The sequence below is a fragment of the Stigmatopora argus genome, chromosome 2, assembly GCF_051989625.1.
Source record: "Stigmatopora argus isolate UIUO_Sarg chromosome 2, RoL_Sarg_1.0, whole genome shotgun sequence".
Lineage (NCBI taxonomy): Eukaryota > Metazoa > Chordata > Actinopteri > Syngnathiformes > Syngnathidae > Stigmatopora > Stigmatopora argus.
In genome coordinates this window covers 8,323,434-8,350,141 of record NC_135388.1, presented here as the reverse complement: position 1 = coordinate 8,350,141, position 26,708 = coordinate 8,323,434, and the positions used below count along the sequence as shown (strand labels likewise).

Genomic DNA, 26,708 nt, shown 5'->3' with positions numbered 1-26,708 from the left:
CAGTGCCACTGGCACCCCGTGGGTTTCTTTCTGTCACCTTTTATCTGTAGGCCAATTCCCGTGGGGTTCACATCACTTAGCCCACTGATTCACTGACGCAGAAACACACACACAAAGATGAATTGATTTGAACAGGCCAAATATGAAGAAAAAAAAATGTCTGCCCATGAAGGTGTTGATATAAAGCAGGGGTCTCAAACTTGCGGCCCGCGGGCCAACTGCGGCCCGCGGGACGATAATTTGCGGCCCCCGTCTTAATATGAAAGATCGATTTTTTTTTTTTTAATTTTTTTTAATTTTTTTTTTTTTTTTTTTTTTTTTTAACCCTTTCCCCATGATGGCGCCGTTTAAGTGGCAGCCAGTGGCAGTAGCTCTGTCCACTCATGTTTTTCTTGTTTTACAGCATGTTTTACATGAAAAATTAGAGGGAACATTGACATGCACCTGCTTGTGGCAGGTGTGATACTGGTGTGCCGATAGCGAGCAATGATGATGTCGTGACCGGATGATTCGCCTAAAGACGTTTCGCCGACGGACGTTTGACAGACGGACAGGTCGTACTAGTATTTGTTAGTTTAATGATTAAATACAAATACTAGTATTTGTATTTAATCATTAAACGCTGTTTTCAGCTGGATTTGACCGAATTTGAGAGCATTTTGAGCCGTTTGGCGAATGGACGTCTATAGACGTTTTTTTTGCCTCCATCGCGATATCATCCAGTATTTGTATTTAATCATTAAATGCTGTTTTAGGATGGATTTGACCCGATTGCTGTCATTTTACGGCTCGGTTCTGCTACATCTGCCTGCCCAAGAGTGCTTATTCCCGGACTGCCATTGAAGGTAGACGAACATTGATTTTTACTATAATTTGGACAACACCGGCGGCGGGCCGGATTAAAAATCCTAACGGGCCATATATGGCCCGCGGGCCGAGGTTGAAAAACTTGTACACACACGATCCGGCGGGGCGAGCGTTCGAATCCCGTTTCGGCGAAACCTCCGTTCGGCCGAATGAACGTTCGGTGGAACGTCCATTCGGCGACCTGCCCGTCTGTCAAACGTCCGTCGGCGAAACGTCTTTAGGCGAATCATCCGAGTACCGATGATGTCGCTCACACTGGTACTCAGTGCGCTCAGGGAGGTTGTCTTTCTGCTCAGACCAACAAAAAATTAGAGGGAACTTTGGTTCGGAGCTGAATGAACCAATCACGGTGAGGTATACGGCTCTGGAGGGCGGGACATCGGCCGGGCTGTCCAGTGCCTCGCTCACTCACTCATTCATTCCTCCAATCAGCTGGGCGGAGGAGAAGCCGTGAGGCCGATCACTCCGCTCGGCGCGCACACTCCTCCGCTGCTCTCAGCATAGAACTGAATGAGGCGCTATGATCCGTGATCCAGCCTGTGTCAGTGTCTGTAGCCATCTCCGCGATTGAAACGGAGAGCGAAAGTGCACATGCGCCACAAACCCGCGCGACTGAATGTGAAAGATCAACCCGAGACTCATTCCAAGTGGAAAAACATATTACAGAGCCCCAGAGATGTCTCTTTCAAAGCCTGCCGTGAAGAGAAAGGTCGGTGATGAGCACAGACAGTTTCAAGAAAAGTGGGGAGTGCAATATTTCTTTGTTGAACACAGGGGCACCCCGACGTGTCTCATTTACACTGAAAAAGTTGCGGTGCACAAGGAATACAATTTGAAACGTAATTGTACTATGAGACATGCTGAGGAGTACGAAAAATACCAGGGAGATGAGAGAGCCAACCAGGTTGCCAGTCTTAAAACACGTCTTCTGAGGCAACAGGATCTCTTCAAGAAGGCTACCAAAGACAGTAATGCAGCAGTCAAAGCTAGCTACGCCGTTTGTGAGTTGATTGATCCTGTGCTAAGTGATCCCAAATGGCTCATGGACTTGGTTTTTCTTGTTGATATCACACATGAGCTTAATGTACTGAACAAGAAGCTACAAGGCCAGGGGCAACTTGTCAGTGCTGCCTATGACAACGTGAGAGCATTCTGCACTAAACTTGTGTTATGGAAAGCCCAGCTCTCTCAGGCAAACCTTTGCCATTTCCCAGCATGCAAGGCTCTCGTGGATGCAGGCACACCATTCAGTGGTGAGAAGTATGTTGAGGCCATTTCGAAGCTACAGGAGGAATTTGATCACAGATTTGCAGACTTCAAGACACACAAAGCCACATTTCAAATTTTTGCGGACCCCTTCTCCTTTGATGTGCAAGATGCCCCTCCTGAGCTTCAAATGGAGCTCATTGACCTGCAGTGCAACTCTGCACTCAAAGCCAAGTTCAGGGAGGTGAGTGGAGAAGCAGACAAGCTTGGGCAATTTTTGAGAGAGTTGACCCCCAGCTTCCCTGAACTTTCCCGAAGGTTCAAGCGGACCATGTGCCTTTTTGGGAGCACATACTTGTGTGAGAAGCTCTTCTCCACCTTGAACTTCAATAAGTCCAAGTACAGGTCCAGACTTACTGATGAGCATCTTCAAGCTCTACTGAGGGTCTCCACTGCTTCCTCCCTCAAGCCAAATGTGACTATGTGAGAAGAAGCGCTGCCAGGTCTCTAGCAGCAAGGAGTAGGCAAAAGAAGCCGTGTTCAGAATATTTCATGTTCAATGTTCCATTCAAGTTCAGAAAGTTAAAGGTTAAAGAGCTGTTAATACAGACATTTGAAACGGAATAAAAATAATTCATTTTCTCTACTTAGCCAGCCAGTGTATATCTACTGTATGCTCATTAGTATTATTTGGTTTTATATTACTGATTGATTTATTTTTTATTCATCTTTAAGTTAATTTATTTAATTCATTATTTTTTGTTAAAAAATAAAGATATTTGATAACGTTGGAAAGTTTTATCAGTGCTTTTCTTGTGGAAATCCTGATGCGGCCCAGTCTCACCCAGACTCGGCCTCTAGCGGCCCCCAGGTAAATTGAGTTCGAGACCCCTGATATAAAGTGAGTTGTAATGCTAAATACATACTACGACTAATTCAAGACTGACCATCCAAAAAGGACACAATGTTCTGAATGGTCCAGATGAGTGACCGTGTTTTGATTGACAATATCCAAACCTAAACCCCAGTTTAGATGTCAAGTTTCACAAAGTCTTCATGCTAAATGTTTCGTTCAATGCGTTGTAATTGTCATGACTCGTACCTACAGCAGTGGATAACATTGGCGACCACAGCATAATCCAATAAACATCAATATTTACCACACATCTCTTTGTTATTTAGCTTTGTAGGAGGTCTGTGCTTTACTGGATGCTCTTATTCTTGAAGCACTATAGAGCCGTTCATGATGAATAGCCGGCCACTCCCAACGTCCATTAGCTTACATGCTATCTAGCGATTAATGTCCACACATTTGCGCAAACCTTTAATGATGGATGTGCTCTTTGCTCTCTTCCTTTATCTGGCGTTTTTGACACTTCCTGTTCACTCTGTTCCATTCTTTTCATCGTTACTATAAATTATCAGTTTCCATCCACTCACGTTTCCAATGACAGCTCCCGTTTCACTTTTTCCATCAGCCCATATCCCACCATTCCTTATGCCTTTCCCCTTTGCGGCCTACTATTCATCCCCGCATCTCCCAGGGTGCAAAGTGGCATCAGCGGCTTTGCGTATCTGAACTGCATTTGCAAACTATAAGAGGGTCAGCTGTCTATTTGCACTTTTAACGCCTTAACTCTACAAGATGGGCCATTTATTCTCGCGTTCTGCTTCCTCTTTCCTTCCCCCCACACCCCCTCGTGTCCACCTTGTGTGTCTATTGCGCTCGATCTCTCTCGAAGGACACTAAATGTTTTAACTCTCCATTCTATGGGCCATTCATTAAGTTAGTGTACTTTAATAAATAGTCTGACGTGTCACTGGCTAGTGAATTAGTGGCACTTAAAAAACCCCGCTGGCAGTTCACAGATAGCCAAAGCGTTTGGTATGCAGAGACCACTTTTACTCAGTGAACCAATTACAGCTTACCGTTGATGGATTGCATGTTATTAATATAACAATTTAGCACCAAACATAACACCCTGGATTGGTCACCAGCCAATCACAGGGCAAGTAAAAAGACTTGCTGTAGTATTCAGCCAAGGGGACTTCGGTGTTTTCAGCTTCTATTTATTCCCCCAAATGGTTTGATAGAAAATATGCTATAGACCAAGGGTGTCAGACTTGGGTTGGTTCGCGGGTCGCATTAACGTCAACTCGATTTTATGTGGGCCGGACTATTTTAGACATAATATTTAGATGTTTTTAATAAATGGATAAAAAGCCCTGAATATTCAGTTTTTTATAGATCTAAAACAGTGTTTATTTTAGCTTTTTTATATATATTTTATAAAATGATTTTTGAACTAAAAACACAGAAAAAAATGATTAAAAAATTATAATTATTGATTTAAAAGGGGGAAAATCAGGAAATTTAATATATATCTATACTCTTTATTTTAATTTGATCCTAAAACAGAAAGTCGGCACTCATGATTTACTTTCTCGGGCCGCACAAAATGATGCGGTGGGCCAGATTTGGCCCCCGGGCCGGCACTTTGACACCTAGTGCAAGGACTGAAGTCTTTTTTATGGACAAAGAGATTTTACTAAAGGAAAACCATGATCAAATATGTCTGTCGTTTTCGCAAACAGAGTATCCAGTCGCATCTGAGCGTAATTCGTACCAACCAAAAAATGAAGAGTGCTCTTTGGTCCACATTAGAATTGAATATTTTGTATTCAAACCGGCCCAAAAGGTGCACACCACAGACTTTTGGTCCGTGCTAAACGAGGGCAGGTGTCAATACAACTCAAGTCGCAGGCCAAACCAAACTGAAAAAAAAGTGTGGCTTATAGTGTACAAAATAGGCTAATTCATCGCTTGGGGGCGGGGTTTAAAAATGCAGCATATCAATCATTCAAAGTATAAAAGTATAAAATTGGCTTTAAAATACCATTGTGGCATGATAAAGTGCATACGCCTGTGTGTGCTCGTGCACGTGCGTGAGAGACGGGATGATTATGCGCATGTGTGTCGTCAAGAGAGGCAGGAGGTTAATTCAATCCTATAGACACGCAGCATGGAGGGGATTGGACAGCACAGCCCTGAGGGTGCCGCTGGCCCTAGCCCCAATAAGGGGCACACACTGTGCACACACAATATGGACGCTGTGACTTGAGGGTATGAAAGCCCAGGAAAAGCCAAATTGTTTTTATATCTACTTTCTGCTGCATTTCATTTAGAGTTGAGGTGTATGAATGATAAACATGGATTAGAATATATTCATTTATGTCAAGAAAACGATGCATAAAAGAGGGACGGAAATGGGAGCACATTTCGAAAATTGTGAGGGATTGGGGGCATAGCGAGGGGCCAGGAGAATGGAGGAGTGAATGAATGATGTTTGTGGGGCAAAGGATAGAGGTAAGGTTTGAAAGGCTTGAAGAGAGCAGGAACTTCTCAGCATAGCAACAAACACTTGATGTCTAACAGTAAAGAGTTCATGTCAGATTTTTGTTGGGCCAAAAAACATGATCATTTCGTAAAACAAAGACGAAGACAGAATCGGTGGCCATCTTGGATCTTTTTTTTTCTCACTAAAATACCCTTAACTTAATTCACCACAACGTTAAATAAACGTTAGATCATCTTATTTTACACATTAATGAAAAATTAACTAAAAAAGAAAAAAAGTGGAAACAAGTAGCCCAACAATGTTTCTTGCATCCAGCAATCCACTGTGGTGTGCTCCAATCAGCTCTCTTCAAATTGCTGTGGAGATCCAAAGAAACAAAAAAATTACAAGCCACATTACCATATGATGCTTAATGTTATTAGACCAGTAAACACAATTTAATCAAATGTAAGTCATACATAAGTAATTTAGAAAATGAGATGTTATTAATTGGGTGCTCATCTTCCAGTTTTAATCCGATTTGTGAGATAGCACTTCTCTGGAATTGAATGCGTCTGGCTGAATAAATTAGTGCATCAACGTATGATGAGAGGAAACATTCTCTCCAAATGTCTTGAGAGCAGGCCATAAGCGATATCTTTCAATGCCCTCCATGTATCTTCTTATTTTTCCATCCGCCTGCCCATCCCCAGCAAAAATATCCATCCAGCATGCCGTCCATTTACCCAACTGCATCCATACCCATCCTTACATTTGTAACCATACTTTCGTTATACACGAAAGAGATGCAGCAAAAAAAGACAGTGCACTACAATGATAAACAGCCTCTCATGTCATGGAAACCTGGCTTTCTCGCATCTCGAAATTTTTCTCGTATCTAGAGCGAATTATTTGCTCGAAATTTTCCTCGAATCTCGAGCATCTCGTAGGTAGAGCTGCTCGTATGTAGAGGTACCACTGTATTCATTTGTCCACCCATGTAATCCATTCCTATGGACCATTTAGTCCATGGTTCATGTTTAGCGCGAATTGTCCACATGTCCAACTGGTATTCATAAAACCCATTAAAATGAAATGAGAATTGTACTCATAAATCAACTTCCCATACATCCATCCTTCCAGCTCTCTTCCATGCATTCCTTCATTTGCCCAATGACCACACACCCTCCCTAAAATACATCTATTCATAGTTAAAAGTATTCATTATCCACGAAACTATCCGGTGAGCATTCTCCGGCGATCCCTCCTACCAGTTAACCGTGGATCCACCCATGTAGCACTTTTCTTTCCCTCCAGTCATCCATCTGTGCAACAGTCTACCATTCTTCATATCTGGAATATTGATTTCTCTAATTATATTTCTCATAATTGCTTTTGGCTAATATTTCAGATCAAGTGTGTAGTGACGTTCCGTTCCGCCTGTCTCCCGCACGCACCTTCCATTTTTCTTTCCACCATCAATCAATTTTCACTCACCCTAACTTCCTCATCCCTCCATCCCCATCTGCCTTTTTCTCCACCACTTCCCCAGCCCCCCATCACCCCATTCCTTTCCTACTCCCCTCCCATTGCTCCTCTCTGCCTGCTATTGATTAGACGGCGAACCTCTAATCTCCTTAAGGTCATTAGGAACACTTAATTAAAACCTAGTTAGGATGCCTTTGTTCAACCAAAGCAAATTGCAGCTGCTCAAATAAGATTAGTATGATAACAAAACTTGTTAGTATGGCAAAATATTAGCGAGAAAGACTAGGTTTAATGTTGTTGTTGCTGGATGCATGGACAACACCACGTTGTATTTTTGCTCATTTATTACACAGCCTCGCTAGCAAGATGCTCATTTCTGATTAATGCAAAGGTCTCCAAACCGGTCCTCGAGGGCCGCTGTGGGTGCAGGTTTTTGTTCCAACCGATCCAACACAAACAGTTTAACCAATGAGGTTTCTGCTGAAAAAAAGAAGCACCTGACTGCAATCCACTGATTCCACTTCTAGGATACCAGATTGGTGGAAAGGTTTCCTCTTACCGGTTGGAACGGAAACTTGCACCCACTGCGGCCCTTTCTGGAATAGTTTGGGGACCACTGGATTAATGGAACCATCAGACATAATTGTCTAACCCAGGGGTTGCCAAACCGGTCCTTGTGGGCCGCTGTGGGTGCAGGTTTTTGGTCCAACCAATCCAGCACAGACACTTTGACCAATGAGATTTCTGCAGAAAACAAGAAGCCCCCGACTGCAATCTGCTGATTGCACTTGTAGGACACCAGATTGGTGAAAAGGTGTACTTTCGATGAGTTGGAATGAAAACCCGCACCCGCTGCGGCCCTTTGTGGAATACTTTGGACAGCCCTGGTCTAACCACTTTGCGGACATCGGATGACCCAGCCAATCAGGAGAAAGAGGCGGGAGCTTCAGACGTAACCAGGAAATAACTTTGTGCTTCTATTATACAACGAGTGCAAGCATTTCTTGTAGATAGGTCAATTTCTCAAAATTGTTGGGATTATACTTAATTTACTCATTAAAAGAAGAAAAAGATTGTCACGAAAAGCTGGCCGGAAAATTATGTTTCTGCTGCATTTTTGAAGGGGTTCAATTATCTTTTTCCATTAAGAGAGCCTCTCATAATGAGCCTGTCACGTATTTTGTAGACCTCAGATTCAAAGGTGGAAGGAATGTGCTGTTTGCATAATTAAATACTTGGGCAACCATATTTCACATTAAAGTATTATACTAAGTCTTGTCTATTCCCTTGGAAGGAAAAAGTATTGTAGTTTTTGGACTATAAGGCACCCACCAAATTTTACAAGAAAGCTGTATTAAATGCAGCCAACTCCGGTCCAGGAGAGCCGTAATCCGGTTTGTTTTCCATATCTCCCTCTTCTACCACAGCTGAATCAAATGATCAACTCATCAGCAAGCTGTCCAGTAGCTTGATGCCGATCCTGATGATTTGATTCAGCTGGGTTGGTTGAGGGAGATATGGAAAACAGACCAGATGGGATCTCTCAGAGACCGGAGTTGGACACCCTTGTTCTTCGGACTCTCACAGTTTAAAATGTTTGCTCTTTGCGTCTAACTTGTTCACCACCCCTGGTGATGAAAGGTTTCCCCCACCAAAGTGGCAAATTCTGACCGTTGCCTAGTAACAGCCGTAGCGTCTGTCCCCTCGCTCTTGAGAGCCCCTTGTATGATGACAGCATCATCCTGCACAGGTGGGGGCGTGGTCAAAACATCGTGGAATAAGTCGTCTACTCGTACTCGCGAGTTCTTCGTTTTCCTCTCACTGGTGTTCCGTTACTTGGATCGGAGTAGTTTGTTGTGACTTCCTCGTTACTTGAGCAGATGGCGACTGGCTGCTAACAGCTAATCTTCTTAAAGGAGCGACCGCGTGCGTCGCATGTTGTCAATGAAAATCGCACCGATACAAACAGAAGTCGGGGGGAGAACGTTGATCGAAGGACCACTGTGACATTAGCGAACTAAATTGCTAATTAAGATCGAACCCCGTCGAATCAACAAGTTGGGAGTTTTTCCTCAGCATCTGAATGTGAAGACTCGCACCGCAGCAACAGGTGAGCCCGCAGCAATTAAACCTCGGCGTTTCTTCCTGTATATCTCATTATTTGCAGCAAATTTGCCACTGCATATAGCAACAGATAGCCACCGTTATTAGATACACTGTGTCCATCCTCTCCAAGGCGTATTATTGTTCGCAGGTCCAAGTAATTCAACACTTGAGCCCGATTGCTCCGCTGGCCTCCTTTTGTGTGTGGGTGTGTGTGTCAAAATGTGAAATTGAAGCTGATAAGCATTGCAATGAAGAGAGATTTTGGCCTAAGCCTCAATTTCCAGCCAAGCAATGCGAAAAAAAGCTGTGGAGTTGTATGAGAACCTGGAGGCCACATGCCAGGAGGAAACAGGGCATGTTTAATTCAATGGGGAATGGAGAAAAGGGGGGGAAAGTGATGTTGCAGTATCAGTTGAGCCCTGCCTCCATCAAGCTGTACATGATAGTGTCGGCTTTGGCCCGGGAATAGCCTTGCATGGCATTTGGCTTGCCTCAGATTTGTCTCATTTTGGATTTCGCTCTGACCACATTTCTCCGCTGCTCTCTTTCCCTCCACAGGTTGTGAAATCCTACCTATCACGCAGAGGCTTTGGTCGTCCGTGTGTGCGGCAGACTGAGGCAGTGAAACCGAGACCTAAGCTTTGCACCTTCACCCTTGGGGGCACTGGCCTGTAAAAAAAAAAATCCCTGTTACGCTACCAGTATGATTCCAGGCCAGTTATCAATTATTCAAGCACTGAAGGAAGGCTTCCAGAGCATCTCCAAATTCTGGAACATCCTACCAGCCTGTGGAATGTTCCAAAAACTCTTTTAGAAACTCTTTGTATCGTCTTTTACGGCCCTAAACATGCCAGCAAAGCGAAGAGAATCATGGTTATGATAAAAACGCAAGCTCAATTATGGACTGACCATCACTGGAAAGTTACAAAAGTTCAAACGCAAACTGCTGGTATTCCTTTAATAGGAGAAGCAATCTGGCAGGACAAGAAAGAGAGCAAAAACTGTGAAAGTCCAATGAAAACTCATTCAGAAGATGTCAAGGCATGCTTAAAAATAATGTGGGTGATGAGGTGGCAACACATTTTGCTGTGCATGTGTGTCCTTTTCATCGCTCTCTGTCAACCTGCTTCATCACAGGTAAGAACAACCTTTCCACCTTTTTATGCACTCGTTGGTTTCCGTGCATGCACAAAAAAGCCAGTCATCCCCATTATCATGATTTGGTCATATAATTAACAACAATACATTGATCAGGAATTCAATCTGTAATGTTTTATGGTACAACTATCCATGAAAAATAACTGTTTTCTAAAAGGGAAAAAATAAACAATGCTTGTTTTGTAGACAATGTCAAGAATATTGTCTGCTTTGCAAAGTATGAGATCATTTCTGTGCATAATTTCTGAAAATAAATATAGCAACACCACTTAATGCCAAATAAGTGTCTGTCTTAACATAAACATTTTCAAAGTGGAACATTTCACAAGCTTTTGATTGGATTTTCTTTCATCAAATGTCAAATATGCAATGAAAAATGAGCTGTTTTTCCTCCCAAATGTTTCAGTTTACTTTTAGACTTTTTTAATGGCAGTATTTGATACTGCTATAATATTTCTCATCTCATTTTCTAACACATTTTTGTGTAAGTGAGCATTCACTTGGTGTGATTGTTAAGACAAGCCATCCACCGGAAGAGTTCAATATACATTAGTTAACGCACAGTCCGTTAAATTACGTAACCCACTAGATTGTCATTATTGTATCCAAGTGTGTCGGGTTACTGCTGATAGGACATGAGGTCCAGATTAAATGGGAATGGTCACACTTGTTCAATCCTTTGTTATTATTACAGGGACATTTCCCACCAATGGAGAACATTGCTGCTTTCAAACCCGTGTCAACCTCCTCAGCTCGTTCTACCTGTGGGGTTCCGGATCGGAGCGTCTACTGCCAGACGCCTTTTTCACAGGCTGAGCTTTTCATGTGCCAGAAGGCCTCCTGCAACCAGGAGTGCCCCTATAGATCCTCTACGCCACCTTATGCCCCACTATTACTGCCTGCATACAGGTAATAGGATATTTAAAACTACCTGTCTGTGACTAAAACCAGAATATTCATTATGTATAATTACTCACTGGCAAGGCATGCCGACGCAATTTAGCATTTTCACATTATTTTTCGAGAAGCATTATGGCCATTAAATTAGATTAGAATACATTAGATTAGATTAGATGAACTTTATTTCATCCCGTATTCAGGAAATTCCCTTGGTTGCAGTAGCAAGGCAATAGCAAGCACAGACACAGAAGACATTGTAGACCTAGGTAAAATGTATACATATAAACAGTTTTTTTATAACCCAGTATTAACCAATTGGTCATTTTTCCTTCTCGCTAGGGGCGCTTGTGTTACAGAGGACTCTAAAGACACTCATCCTATTCGCCATCAGATATCAGCGTTGGACAGTTTGTCCACCTCTATGTCAAGTAGAGGTTCACCTGTATCTGGTAGTGTTGTGTTTCCTCAAGGCCAGCAGGAATGTCTGCTGTCACCCCCCTCTCAAAAACTGGGCCTTTCAGGATCGCTCACACTGGCGTTATGGATCAAACCAAGCTCCCTTGGAGAAATGTGAGTTTGGAATTTTCTGTTTTTTAATGGGGTTTTTTACTACATACTTTACTGTTCAAATGTTAAGGGTTGTTCATGAAAAGGCACACTTTTATTTATCAAAGGCGTGGCAAAATGAATAGAAACATCAAGTCAAATTTTCAAAAATCGTAAGTGATAAGACCAAAGACCGAAGCATGGAAGATGAATAAAAGGCACAAGCAGAGCAGAATGTGGTCTTTATTGCGTGGCGCCGACACGTTTAATCGTTTAACCGTGTGACGCAAGAACACACTTCCGCTTAGCCCGCCATGATGTGTTTGACAAAGTCGGTGTAGTTGACGTGGCCGTTGGCGTCCTCCTGGCCGGCCATCAGGCGGTCCACCTCGTCCTCAGTCATCTTCTCTCCCAGGGTGGAAAGCACGTGACGCAGCTCGGCCCCCATGACAGTACCGTTGCCCTCCTTGTCGAAGACCCTCAGGCCCTCTACAAAGTCCTCAAAATGGCCACGGTCTTGTGCGCCGGCCACGTGCCGCAGCATGGGCAGGAAGGCCTCAAAGTCCAGCAGCTTGGAGTGCATCTCCTCCGCCTTGGGCCGGCCCAGCAGCTTTAGGACCTCCTCGTTGGTGGGATTGTGACCCAGTGCCCGCATCACGTCGCCACACTGCGCGTAGGTGATCTTCATTTCGCCTGCCGGCGTCTCGTCAAACAGCGCGAAGGCTTCGCGAAACTCCTCCGTCTGCTCCGCGCTGAACTCAACCGCCACAACTTTCGGGTCGAGCTCTGGAACGCTGGCTGGCGGTGCGGTGGCGGGTGCGGGTGCGGCGGGTGCGGCGGCGCTCTCTTCCTTCTTGGGCTCCGCCGCTTTCTTGCTTTCCAAGGGCTTCTTCGCTTCCACTTTCTTGGGGGCCATGTCGACAACAGGCGAGCGAATGGCGCCCCGGGGTCCAGAGCTGCTCTTATAGGCGGCTCTGTGCATGCTGCCATGACCCAAGATGGAGAACCACAGGAATAGAAACACTCGGCTGTGATAAGGTCTGTCTCTGACGACCTTCACATCCACGGTTGCCAGATTGGAAAGAGAGGACCCGGCCCACTCGCGCTGTAAAGACCAGCCCAAATTCCGACCTCGTGTTCAAGATAATATGTTTCCCTTTTAGAGTCCTATGTGTATTTATTGCATTTTATGAACAGATTTGCAAATAACCCAAATGGGTGGGAACCTGACTAATCTGGCAACACTGTCATCTCACCTCTGTAAGTCAGTCCAAGGGAGATAAAGCGTGCAAGTCAGGAATGTGTCCTCAAAGGGCTCGCTTAGGCTATTGTTAATATTGATGAGACACATTGTAAATGTTGAATGTGTTTTTTTTTCAACAGGTAACATATGTTGCACTTGTAAATGATGTTCAATGGTCATTTGCGTTAAACTCTCCTTAAGGTGAAGATAATATCTCTCATTACTCTTTGAGTCTTTGTTTGTGAATTTGTCTCTGTGGCCATTCAGAAAGCAAATACGTAGGTTCGGATTGTTTTGCTTTCTGAACATGACACCTGTACCTGGCTTTCTCTGTCTCCCCCTTTCTAATGTTGTGGTCAGGCCACAGTCTTTTGTAGTTGATACAACCATGAGTGCCATCAAAGAATCTAGATGAAAAGAGGTCTCTCTCCTGACCTCTGTCCATCTTCCTTTTGTTTCTCTGCCGCTGTGATTTCATAGGCTAGACAGATCCAGCCACCTGTTCTTACTCAATAATAGGGAAATATACAAAACAAAAATCCAAATAAGTTATTTAAGAAACAAAAACTTAAGCTAAACAGAGCTATTAACATTTTTGTTGGAACTAGTGCTGAATTCTCATGAAGTATGACGATGAAGCGGATTATAGTATCGTTTCGCTCAAATTTTTAAATTCAAGTAAAATCCCGGTTGGTACATTTGTAACTTGATTTTATACCCCGTACTTCATTCCTTATGGAGACGTACCTGTCCAGACATTTAACACAGATGCTCTTGTCTCATTCATCCATCACTGATTTATACGCACGGCGTCCTCGGGTTCATAAAAATCGTGATTTGCCATAAAATGTCACTGATAGTGGTTAATATGACACGTGGAGCATGTTCGCCTGCACAAGTCTGCAACCCGTGTAGCTCCAGAAACCTAGCAGTCATGTAAAATATTAATATTACATGTATAAATGTCAAAATGAGAGACTGCATCTCGTGGTACTTGACTCAACATGAGTTTTTAGATTCAACTCATCTTCCTGAGAATCCTTCAGCCATTTTCCTGATGGTGAAACATCCACCACATGTCATTCCTTACTGATGTTTGCCTTTGTGTTTGTCATTCTCAGGACGCTGCTCGAGAAAAAGTCAAAGGACCAGTTAGTTTTTTCTGTGACCGTCTCGGAACAAATTGTCAGTATGAAGTACTCTCAGGACACAACTTCAACTCCGATGACTGTCAACTTCAGAACAGAGGGACGACTTGTGACGGACAGGTGGACACACATTGTTTTACAGGTAAGAACACAAGCTCACACTCATCCAGACTCATTGTACTTTACATTAGGCTTCATTACTATAAGATGATTTGTTTAAAGATGATCCAATGTGTTTTGAAGGATTTGCTTGAAGCTAATATGGCCCAAAACATTTACCATATTTATTCGAGTATAACGTGCACCCGTGTATAACGCGGACCCATAAGTTCTGACTAAAAATGGGTATAATTTTTTTTCTTCCACTTTTTCTCAATTCACACCAAGGATTGCACCGCTGAACATATGTCACCATGACAAAACATTTATGAAGCAACATATGGTACGGAAACCTGGTAAAATAAGATACCAGTATGAACACACTGATAGAACGGGTTCTTGCGTGCCATCTGGCGGACAAAGACAGGTTTTACGTCTCCCATTATAACGGCTGCGCAGGGCAGTTTTTCACCGGGATTTGGTCACAAAAGCGAAGAACTCATACATAACGCGCACCCGAATTTTGCTTTAGAATTTTGTGCGGTATACTCGAATAAATACGGGAAATATTTATTCTGCTGCTTTTGTCAGCAGACACAAAAGCAATCCACTTCCATTGGCAGCTGTAAATGCCTATGACATGGATCAACGGGACAAACAATCGCCCCATTATTTCTTGTAATGTGGGGAACATTACCAAAATTAAAGGGACAATTGGGTTTCTCAGCTGTTCAGTCCGTTTAAAGGTCGTACTGAACAAAACATCTCAATCTTGTTTGTAAAACATTTTGCCTAGAATTACCACCGTTCAAACAATATGAATTAAAAATAACCATAAGGATTTTTTTAAAATACAGTCAGGTGGATACAATGACTAGAAATAGCAAAGCCATCATCTTCTAAGAACAAAAACAGTCTTTCTTTAGTTTTATGCTTGAGAGGAAGCATGTTCAAACCCGTGACAGGCTCTCACGGTGTGTTAGTGTTTGGTTGAAGAGGATCGTTTTACAGATTGCTCTCCTGGACAATCTCCCTCTTTCAGCAACTCTGAATAAGATGAAAGCTGCTGTGGGGAAAACATGTTCTGTTAATGTTGGGTTTTGGTTGTAACATGTGGTTTGATAAGAATGGTGTGGCTTATTTATTGAGTCCAATATAATGTTAACAATAATCACATTACCGAAGCCAGTCACATTTATGCCAGCGAGGAGCGCTGCCAACATGGACATGAATGTTTTGGGTGACTAGCTTTACAAAATGGTGCCAAAAGTTCTTCTGAATTCAGCCTTAATGCTCATCAGATCCATTTACAAGAGGGTTGATTATTAAATGATCACCTTTCACTGCCATTGACTTCGATAAACGTTTAAGGCATTTGACTTGGAGCCCTCCCAATCAAAATGAATTTTATGTTCGTGGCCGTCAATTGCAGGGAATAAGTATTTATTTAACCAGTATTTGACTGAATTATGTGGTCAACAGTATTTGTATATTTTATGATCAGATCAGCCTTCAGGTGTCTGTGCATTTTTAACAGATCTACAGGCATGTGGTAGTGTAATTTCATAGCCAATTTGCTGCCAGTGTTATGTCTTGGAGGTGTTTAAAAATGGTGCATGTGTATTCCTGTGGATCGGTCTGCCTTTTGTTTAATGCCGCGGTGATGTGATCGGCTTTGACCATTCCGAGGGGTAACATAATCATCCTTGACATTTCAACACCATTCACATGCTGCCATTCTGCGTACACACATATCCCCACTAATTCACACTCGCGCAGTAACTTGCAGTTCAGTGATAATTTGTAGCGGTGTGTCAGCCATGATTCAGATATTTCCCTATGAAGGAGATGGGTAATTTAGAAACATTCCCATACTCGCGCGTAACATACACGCACACACACACTCTCACACACCAGTCATCTGTCGGTTTGAAAAGATCAAAACACCAAAAAGACAGTCTAAAGGAATATGGGTTTCCAAGTGCCGGGAGCAATTCACACACTCACACACGATCACATGTGTACACTCAGGGCCAGGAGCAAGGTGCTGTAGGGAGGCTGCTGTTCCCAAGGTAGTTGTCCCATCTGATTATGATAACAATGTACAGAGTAGCAGAGGAAAAAAGTAGCCGGGAGGGGACTGTAAGAAGAATGGGGAGGTGTAGGAAGAGTAGTGTAGTCCTAGTTCATTTGAACAATGTACCAGGATTTTGGAAAGGTAGCGACACGTGTATGTTCAAAGTACGAAGGCTGACCCCTTATGCAGTGCTAGGTTACTGGAGCAAAGACTGGAGGACATACTGAAGTACCTAATCTTTTTCAAAATGCTGTTTTGAAGCTCATTTTCCCTGAAAAATATTGGAATTAAGGAGAATTTTGGTCTCTTAACTGCATCCTCAAAACAACCTTCGCACATTTACCTCATAGTTAGCACATTCATATCATATTTATTCATTCATCCTCTCGACTGCTTATCTTCACGAGAGTCCGCAGCGGTTTTGAGCCATTCCCAGCAAGAATGGGCAGGAGGTGGGATACAACCTGAACTCTAACCCAGCCAATCACAGGACACAATGATTAAAACAACCATTTATACTCTCACTCATATCTAGAAATGATTGTGGGGCATTCAATCAGCCTACCATGCACGTTTTTGGGCTGTGGAGGGAAACCAGAGTCATTTACCCAATATATCATTTTAAAATGAACAGCAATATTAAGTAGGATACACATGCCTTCAACCATGTTTTCCTGTTTCACAATTTTCTTGGTTATTGAGGTGGTTAATAAGCTCCTCGGTGACTGAGCCCTCGGGGTGGATGAGATCTGCCTGGAGTTTCTCCGGATGTTGTTGGGTTGTCTTGGTTGACACGCCTCTGCAACATCGGGTGGACATCGGGGACATTGCTTCTGGATTGGCATACCGGAGGGTGTGTTCCAATTATAAAGGCATCACCCTCCTCTGCCTCTCTGGGAAGGTCTATTCAGGGGTACTGGAGAGGAGGCTCCTTGGGGAAGTCCAATCTCGGATTCCGCCGGCGCAGTGTGGTGTTCCCATGGAGCAGTGGATCAGCTCTATACTTTCAGGAGGGTTCTTGAGGGGTCACGGGAGTTCGCCCGACCAGTCTGTGTGTTTTCTAGACTTGGAAGTGTTCAACCGTGTCCCCCGGGGTGTCCTATGGGTGGTGCTCCAGGAGTATGGGGTGAGCATGGCTGACTTCACTATAATCTGCGCCACCTCAAAAAACCCTCCATGTGTGCATTCTTCCATTTGCCTTTTTTTAATTGTTTTTTTTTTCTCAGTGTGCCCCCTCATTGCTTCCTAACAGGGGAAAAGCCTTCTAGACTAATGGTCTTTATTAAAAGGTTGGCATGTCACCTTATAGTATATGCCCTCACTGGCTTTTTTCCTCTCTGCTTCTTTCCTTTTCTCTTCCCCAGCCTCATCTATCTCTTCAAAGACCCTCACCCCGCCGCCGACCACCCCTTCATTGTCTCTTTTCCTCCACCTTCTTCGTCCTTCCCCTCTCTCTCTCATTTTCTTTATCCTCACACCCTGCCCACTCCCCCCTCCATCTCCCTGGGGACAATTTTCTTTTCTTAAATAAACTGTCATAGCTAGTGTTAAAATATGGGCCTTACATAGGGCGAGCGCGACGAGGCAAAGGCAAGGGGCCCAGGGCTGGTATAAAACATGGATAATATGCTGTGAGAGGTAATTGTGTCTTTTAGCACTGAGATGAGTAGAACAAATGTGTCTCACCCTCTCTTTCCTTTTCTCTTTTTATTCCTTTAGCTCCTCACCTCCGCTTCCTATCTCTTGCCTTGCACACTGCACACAACCTAATACGATAGAGTGAATATTGGCTGTACATCAGCGCTGCAAACAGTTCATAGTCAGGGGGTGGGGGCTGTTGCAAGAGAGAACATCGGAGAGTGAAAAACAAGAAACGGAAAGGCAATAAAAGGAGAGAGGATGAGGAGAGAGGAGTAGGAAAGGTGACAATGTGCCTGGAGTTTCCAAAGTGAAGACAATGCAATTGTTATAATCACATTGGACTTTTTAATTGTGCCCTGAGCTTTGTCAAATGATATTAAGTTCATTATGATTAGCTCCATTGTAATGCCATTAAGATGAGATCATTCTGTGTTATTATAGAATTATACAGTGGGCTTCAGGGCATGTGTTTGTCATCTTGCATCTTGCTTTTTGCTGATCGCTCGGCTGCAGCATATTGAAAAACGTCCATTTTTAACATCCGGGGTTTGATTAACTATCAATTTGTGCAAATTTGATGTACTAGAAAGTTGCATGCATAGATCGGAGTCAGTCAAGGAGTCAAGGCCATCACCAATTGCATTGCAAAACTGCATCTGGCTCACTTCCGCACTCTGCCAAATCATGCTTTGCTGGTGTTGTCACGAGTTTTAAATGCAAACTTTGGAAGGGGTGGTCACATAAAGCCAGTTCCGATTTAATCAAGACTGGTTAAATCCAACAAAACACACTTTATAAGGTTGAAGGCTTACTCCAAATTAGAAATCCTATTTTATTGTAACTCTGCAATTTCACTAACTTCAGTTTGTGCTTACGGGGCACTCTCAGAATGCTCATGGTAAAAACCATCAGAGCTACCTAAAATACAAAAATCTCTTCTAAATACTGTATTACACTTCACCACTTTTACATATATTGCCAACAGTGTGCTCATTATTTGGGATCTCAAGGGCCTTAAATGTCCTAGCACTCGGGTCAAATAAGTACATGCCTACCACAATGTCAAAATGTGTTAATGTACTCGCCACCTACCAAGTAAGTGCAGGCCAGGCATTTAAAACTTGGGACACCTCCTTTTCAGAATTTATAGTCGTTAGCGATCAGACATCATGAATGTGATGACACACTTAACCCAGAAGATGATGGGGAGTTTCTTTTTTAATGCACTGCTCTCTTATTGCGACAGAGCACACACAAGGCGATTATACCCTTTAAAAATAGATGTTTTTACTTGAGAAATTAACTGTTTAATGGAGACAAGCCAGCAGAAAATGTTCACTTTTTTATTTTTATTTTTTAAAGTTTGCCTTCCACTTTACAGTGCAGGGCCCAACATTCAGATTTGAGCAGTTGTAATAAATATTTACAATTTAAAAGAAGCTACATCTATGCATTTTTCTTATTGTTTGTGTGCCCTATTGGTTTGATGAAAACAAAGTCATACTTAGCCATTTACCGGCCAACATTGTAATGTTTATCGGAGCCTATTTGTATTTCTCCAAATAAATTAAACGTCATACCAAGAGTGTAGACTCATTGACCCACATGTATCGGTAATTTTCTTAAATGTATGGCCAAAAGGGCATGGTTGTATGCGGTTGTTGTTCTGCTTTGCCTACACTTAAATCTTATTTTTAGCAGACCTTTCATTCCAACATCCCTGATTCATCCCCCTTCTTTTATCTCACTTGCTCGCTCCTTCTTATTGACAGTTTCCTTGGCTGTGTTAGTATTTGTCTTATCAGTGAGTGGCTTGTCACTCATTCGGTCACTGGGTAGTACAGCCTCAGGGGGAGCTGAAAGAAAGCGAATCGAGTTTGCGCTAGGATGTTTTGAAGGGAAGATTTGATGTTTGAGCAGAACAAAAACCTGCAGGTGTATGGGGGAAAAGAACGATCACGTCGAGTGACAGAATTAATCAATGTACGCACGGCTTTTAACTTTCGGAGTCCTTTTCCTGTCTTTAAACAGGCCAAGTGTTGACCAATAAAAGGTTTCCAATATTGAAGAATGAATTTTGACCACGGTCGGTGCTTTTCTTTATACATCCACACGGTTGCTTTGTTTGTGGTGTCTGCAGAGCAAAGCTGGCCTGTTTTGTATGTAGTGTTCTCATCCGCCTCTTGATTCTGTAGCTCTCTGCTATCAAGTGAGCTTAGAGGAAGCACTGTGGTCCACACTGTTTACTGAGCCACTGCTTGGCAGAAGTGTAAAAAGGGAGAAGAGCTTGAGTCCAAATGCTCCTCTACAGATCACTAAAGCTTTCCTCTCACCGTTTACCTTCCCTCGCTTTTACAAAGACTTAGGTGCTTACCAGGTTTTTTTTTGTCTTCTTTTAACACAAAGAAAGGCTGTTTTAAACTGCAATAACGTATCCTTTCAGATCAAAACTGAAGGAGATAATGATGGGGGAAAAGGTGAACTAAAAAAATATATTTATTGACAGTTACCGTTAATTTATTTTACCATTTAATCTAAAATAATTCAATGGAGTATAATATTGCATAATAATGTATTAAAAGTAAACAAAAGGAGAAGAGTGTAGATGTTTATCTTGTTTGGAAACAAAAGAGATCATATGCTACAAATAACGACAAGAGTAGATCATATTGAATTTGATAGATTGATTTGTTTTGCTTAGTTTTTATCCTGGACTAAAAGTCCACATTTCATTTGAGACTAGTTATCAACACTTCAGAAAGCTGGAACTTCCTTCTTTCTCAAAGAGTTTTAAATTACTCGGGTGGAGAGGTAAAGGAAAAGGAGTGCAGCAAAAAGTAAGTCTTTATGAAAGCTAACAAAGAGGACTTGGCTGTGTTTCCGAAAGGCGCGTGGCAGCTAAGGAGGATGAAGCGCTTCACTATTCATTTACATCAGCCTTGACAACCACCTCACATCTCTCCAAGAGCCACACGGCTCGGGCTTAAAGATTCTTAAAGTGGGCCCTTCTTCTGGTTCCCTCTCTGACTTTCCTTTTACCCCTCCTCGCCTTCCTCTCTTACTCCCGTTCTCCTGCACTCTCATGTGCTTGCCAGTCTTCAATCAGCCATCATGAAAGTGTCTGTCTGCACGTCTTAACCATCCTCTGAGAGGCAGGCACTTGTCTGGGACTGCCTTCATCCCCTAAAGGCGTTTTTTTTTTAACTTGGACGTATTTCCCTTCTCACACACCTTTTCAACTTCCCTAAAGAGTCAAAACAAATGAGTGACAGGGCAGAGAGGCATTGATGACGGTGAAAAGTTGTGAGGAGAGAGATGATGCTTTCAAATATATCGTTTCATTTTTGCCATTAAGTTACTGAGGGAAATCAGAAATGATGATATACTGATGGGAATTAGTCAAACGACCGTGATGAGAAAAGCCGGAAAGACCAGAGACCAAATAGAAACATGAAAAAAGAGGAAAAGGGAGGGAAAGAGTCTTTAAGAATCACGATTATCAGTATCCACACAGTGTTTCCCCAAAACAGGATTTGGAAAGGGAGCAAAAGCACTCTTTTTTTTTAATGGAGGTATCTCCCTCCCCTCTGGGTTTGATCTGAAAGGGAGCTGCCGCTGCTTTGACGATGTTGTCGGCCGTGCCATTTTCCATATTCATGGTGCAGATCGGCAAAGGACAGAGGCAAGAGATTTTTGGTCAAACAGAAAGCTCATTTGCGCTGGTTTAGCCCAAGGCTTTCCTACTACTGGGGAAATGAGTTGGAAGATTAGTCGTATGTATAATTCACTCACTCACACACACACACAGGGTCACACAAAGATACGCCAAAAATGTATGCACACTTGTAGAGATTGATGCACACTTCAAATACACACAGACACGCTGTGACGAAATGAAATTGCAATGTGGCTACTGCTGCATATCTTTTGATCTAAATTTTGTGCTTAAAGTTAGAGGTAGTCACGTGTTAAACTATTCAGTCCAGTAATAAAAGTCCCGAACGATGTTCCTTCTTGATTGACACTATCAGAAAGACATAATTAAATTAGACAAAGTCCTTTTAGGTTGCACATGGCTTTGTTTGGCAAATATTTCAGAGACTTTTGTGATAAACTTATTCTGATATAACTCACAATGCGTTTGAAAGCTTTAAACTGTATTTATTGTGCACCTCTTTGTTCTGGACATGTTTGTGCCTTGGATTCTGTGACTGTAAAACGCTCTGTCATATGAAGACATTTCCGATGCCCATCTCTAATTCATAACCATAATTTACTTTCAGGTCCATGACAAACATGCTAGCCTTTTTCTGAATGGGCTTGAGGAGGATGGAACACCTTTTGACACCCAGTATCTTGTCAGCAGATTGTACGACATCAATGAGGACAGCACCATGAGGGTGGGACTCAGCTCAGAAGGTAAATGTGATGCAAACATTAGCAAACAGGTCTCGATGATTACTAGCTAATAACTAGACATACAGTTATGATGAACATATGAACCTGCCATCCAGTTATATCAAAAAGTTGATGTGAAATGAACAGAATGGAATTTTTTTGCAGCAGATGAAAAAAAAACTATCTTTTCCTGTTTCCTAATATGATGTCAACGATTACTCCACATTTATGCTCCCATCTTTTCAACGGCACTTTAGTGATTGATTGGTGGTGCCTGCGAGCCATCTCTGAGTCAATAGGAGAGAAATTGAGAGAAAAATGATATCCGTTCATCTCTAGAGTGATAAACGAGTGTTTTTCTTCTCGTTTATCAGACATTGATCCCTGGTTCACTGCAGGTAGCATCTGATAAGTTGAAGATCACATCAGAGGTTGTGATCAATACAAGTGATTGGCTCTGTGGCGTGTTTGTATGTGTGGCTGATCGTCAAACCCTTAGGGCTGTGTCTGGAATTTTGATCAGTGAATTGATTGTGCAACTGCTGATCAGATGTATTGATCAACAACTACGTCTGTTGTTGGTGGGAGAGTTTTATGGTTGATGAGTAGCAGTACAAGGGTTATGTATCATGGTTTGGTCCAATGCCTCCTTCCAATATATTTTTTTAATTCACTAATAAAAGGACACGTAACAAGGTAAGAACCCAAAAAGAGAAATATAGTAGAAAATGATGCTTGTCAGAAAAAAAAGAATCTTTCAATTTGAGAAACACACGTTTCTGTTATCTACTGTGAACACCTCTAAATACACGTACTCCGAAAACAAACAAAAAAATCACTTAGAAAATGCAACGGATGACTGAAACGAAGAATTTGGAAGACAGAGACCTACACACAGGAGGGAGAATTAAAGCTTATACCTTGCATCATCCCAGTAACAATAGGCAGAGTGCTTTACAGCAGCAGCCATAATCCCATTTCCACACACTAAATAAATCCTCAGCCAAAGCCTCGGGCTGCACAACCACACACTGTTCGAACACACTTAGATCCCATAACACTCTCACACTATCATTCAGTTTTTGACACACACAACTACTTCGGCGCACACACCCGGTCGCACGATGTGCTTGAGCCAAATGCAGCAAAGCTCACCCCTCAAATGCAAATACGCTCACACAGAAGCGTGCACATGCATAGGCTAACGTTTGGAGTTAGCTGGAATACACACAGTAAAGCTTCTAAACACACTCCCTCTCAGACAAAGCTAGACATGGCAGGGGTTCTGTCAACGCTTAGAGACGTTATCCTTTTTCTAAGAGTTGTTGTCAAACTAGACACAACTTTGTTGGACAGTACAAAACACCAAGGCTCTCTTTGGATCAACATCGATGCCGGTGTGTGTTTTTGCCCTTTCATGTTGAAGCCAGCATTGTCACATTTTGGAGGATTGTGTTTGGGAGTGTGTTCAGGTACGGGTTTGATGGTGCCTCTTGTCTTGAGTCCAGTCATTTCCTCGCATACCTTTTTTCTCTCTGCATCAGTCAGCAGCACACATCATCATAGGTTCTGATTATGTGACTAATTCCTACCAGTTTCTTATGGCTGAAGCAAATTTCAAGCTTTAGAGCTTTTGATGTGTTTCTGAGCTTTATGGAGCTGGTGATAAAGAATTTAAACACCTTTCTCAATTGTAACGCGCAAATATTACTTGTTTAAATGTTGACAAATCTACCAGTGCTTTGGTTTGGCTGCTAAATTTTTCACACAAATGGATCTAGGTTTTAGAGAACTTGAGGCTCAGGAAAATCCCTGCTAGAACTTGGCAGCCTTTTCTACTCCATAGATTCCATACTGATTGACACCAAAAATATTGAGCTACCTACACCCCCCCCCCCTTTTTTTCTTAACTTATCTAACTCATTAGTAAATCTGACCGCTGTGTGTCTAATTGTTGTGGTGTGGAAGTTGTGAATTTTTTGTTTTTTTTTTGTTACAAGAACTGTTGCATTCCAGAAGGTGAGGGTGACAGAAGATGGAAAATTTGGGTCTACAATAAGAAATGTTAGTCTAACTAGATTTGCGTGAAATCAGAATGCTTGACAATTTTACCAGGCTAATAGAAGGGCTTTAAAAAGCCTTGGTGCTCTTTAGTGCAATTGAATGCAAACCATGTGTGATCTATGTCAGCTCTGGATCATGAAGCAAGCTAAAATGAGCTGATGTCTGGGCAGACTTCAGTTGCTGTTATCAAGAAACCGATGAGATAATCTACTAAACACTGTCAAATCCTCTCACTCGTCTTCAGTACAAGACCATTAACACTTTTCCGGTGTTCTTTTCATCTCTCCAGGGTCCAATCAGTTTATGGGGCGGATGCAGGACTTTAGATTTTATCCGAGCACTTTGACCAACAGGTGAGGTGGATAGACTCTTGTCAATGGAGACTTTTGGGAATGAATAGAAGGCTGCCTCGAGTAGGAAAGTGAATAATATATTATATGGCCTGGGCTGTGGCAGAGGATAAATTGTTTGGAATGATAAACATTTAATGGAAAGAAGGAAAGACCTAATCCTTGCATCTTAAAATCCATACTGACTTAAGAAAGTCAATAAAAGACAATTACAGGATTGTTTCTTTTGGCAATGATGCACACAGTTAGGACTTAAATCGGTGTTTAAAGATTCTATTCACAAATAAATACTGACATTTGTGGTCATTAATAAATGAACTTGCATTGTACTTAATGTATTGTAATCCTTGCTTCGTTATACTTCGATTAGGATAGTTGGGGAAAAGAGTGACTTTACCATAATCATTTAAATCATGCCATCAACAAGGATCTCCATTGCATCGGCTATACTTTTTTATTCAACAGGGAGATAGTGGAGATTTATTTAGGTCTCCTGCCACAGCTCCATTCCCAGTCGGAGTGTCGCTGCCCTGCCACTCATCCCAGAGTGCATCCTTTGGTAGAACGGTACATCAAAAAAGCCCACTTTAGTTTGTTTTACATTTGTGTTCTTAGCTAAAATGCTACATTTCCTCTTGCTGTTTTCAGATATTGTATTCCCAATGCTGTTGAGGACACCACCAATGACCGAGTCCTAAGACTAAACCTCAATGCACATCCTCTTGCATACATCAACGATAAGGACATGGGCACCTTGTGGAGATCTAAACTTATGATGACTCAGGAATTGGACAAAAGGTTCACTATTACAGTAGATCTGGAAAATGGACAGTATCAAGTAAGTAGTAGATATAGTGTTGACTTCATGCAACATTGGTATGTTCTTCACTTTGTTGGGTCTCGTATTACATAATACGATTTTGCATGCCAACAGTTGGTAAATAAGATTAAGAATTTCATATTTATCTTATTCTAACAATCTTTTTGTCTAAGGTGTTCTATGTCATAATTCAGTTTGGTGGCCCATTGCCCGAGTCACTTTTGATCCAAAGGCAAATACTCCCTAATCAAGAGAACAGCACCAACGCAGAGCATCCCTGGTTTGACTGGCAATACATGGCTAGAGATTGCAGCGTGTTTAAGATGCAGAACAATGGGCCACTGCTGACCCCAGACTCGGTCAATTGTCTCCAACTGCCCAGGTATTTAGCGATGACCATGCATGCATTCAATTTCCATGTCCCTTATACTCACGAGGGTCGCAGAGGTCCTGGAGCCTATCATAGCTAACTACAGACAGTAGACGGACATTTTAACAACTCTTTCATCGTGCCGTATAGGTATGAAGCTCTGCAGTTAAATATTGTTTAAAATTCTATTTTACAGTGCTTTTTTCCATTGAACAAATTCATTACCTGCGGCAAAACGTCTAAAAAGAACTGGTATTTCTAAAAGTAACTTTATTACATGAAGGAACATTCAACATCTGGAGGCACACCTTTTTCTGGCTCTCTACCAGTGACTATTTTTTCAACAGCCTACAGTACAGTTGCCAGTTCCAGGCCCTCCCTTGATACCAGATACACCAAACTTGGAACGCCGTCTAGCGCAACTGCACTGTTTCTTGCAGGCTACATTTTGGCAGGGCTGCCAATATCATGGCCTCAGTTGGCAGAAGATAGATTGGCGAGGATTGCCTCCCTGCATGAGATCAGAAACCGTGTGCTCATCGCTCTTTTTTTGTTTTTATGTTTGACTGACAGATGATATTACGTACCACAGTGTCTAGAATATTTGCATGTATTTGTTAATTTGGCATGAGAGCAGTTAGACCTTAGGTTGGCAACACTATAAAGCATTTTCTGACCTTAGTGGCTGATAATCATATCAATAACGGAGAGCTTTGTTTGATCCTGGAAGATTTGTTTCTTATCTTGTGAGATTTATTTAATCCAGCAGGAGACCGTGTGCCCTGTGAGTTCTCTCAAGTGTTTGTAAAGATGAATGGGAGCACATTGTTTTAAGTGATCATAACACCGTGCTCTTTTCCTAGGGATCCCCTTTGCCTCATGTCTGCAC

At 42.3% G+C, this 26,708-nt stretch overlaps 1 protein-coding gene and 1 pseudogene across 1 annotated transcript in view; one reads left to right on the top strand and one right to left on the bottom strand.

Moving 5' to 3' along the window:
- The first annotated feature begins 8,394 nt into the window (after positions 1 to 8,394).
- The window catches only part of ush2a (Usher syndrome 2A (autosomal recessive, mild)), a 141,948-nt gene continuing 123,634 nt past the window's right edge, over positions 8,395 to 26,708 (top strand). The window contains exons 1-10 of the mRNA XM_077624061.1: positions 8,395 to 9,009; positions 9,564 to 10,142; positions 10,858 to 11,072; positions 11,403 to 11,633; positions 13,974 to 14,142; positions 22,101 to 22,236; positions 24,569 to 24,632; positions 25,095 to 25,196; positions 25,278 to 25,467; positions 25,623 to 25,831. Coding sequence (XP_077480187.1) covers positions 9,876 to 10,142; positions 10,858 to 11,072; positions 11,403 to 11,633; positions 13,974 to 14,142; positions 22,101 to 22,236; positions 24,569 to 24,632; positions 25,095 to 25,196; positions 25,278 to 25,467; positions 25,623 to 25,831 — 1,583 coding nt within the window. The 5' untranslated portion in view covers positions 8,395 to 9,009; positions 9,564 to 9,875. The remainder of the gene's footprint in view (positions 9,010 to 9,563; positions 10,143 to 10,857; positions 11,073 to 11,402; positions 11,634 to 13,973; positions 14,143 to 22,100; positions 22,237 to 24,568; positions 24,633 to 25,094; positions 25,197 to 25,277; positions 25,468 to 25,622; positions 25,832 to 26,708) is intronic.
- On the bottom strand, positions 11,771 to 12,586 carry LOC144091579 (myosin light polypeptide 6 pseudogene; annotated as a pseudogene).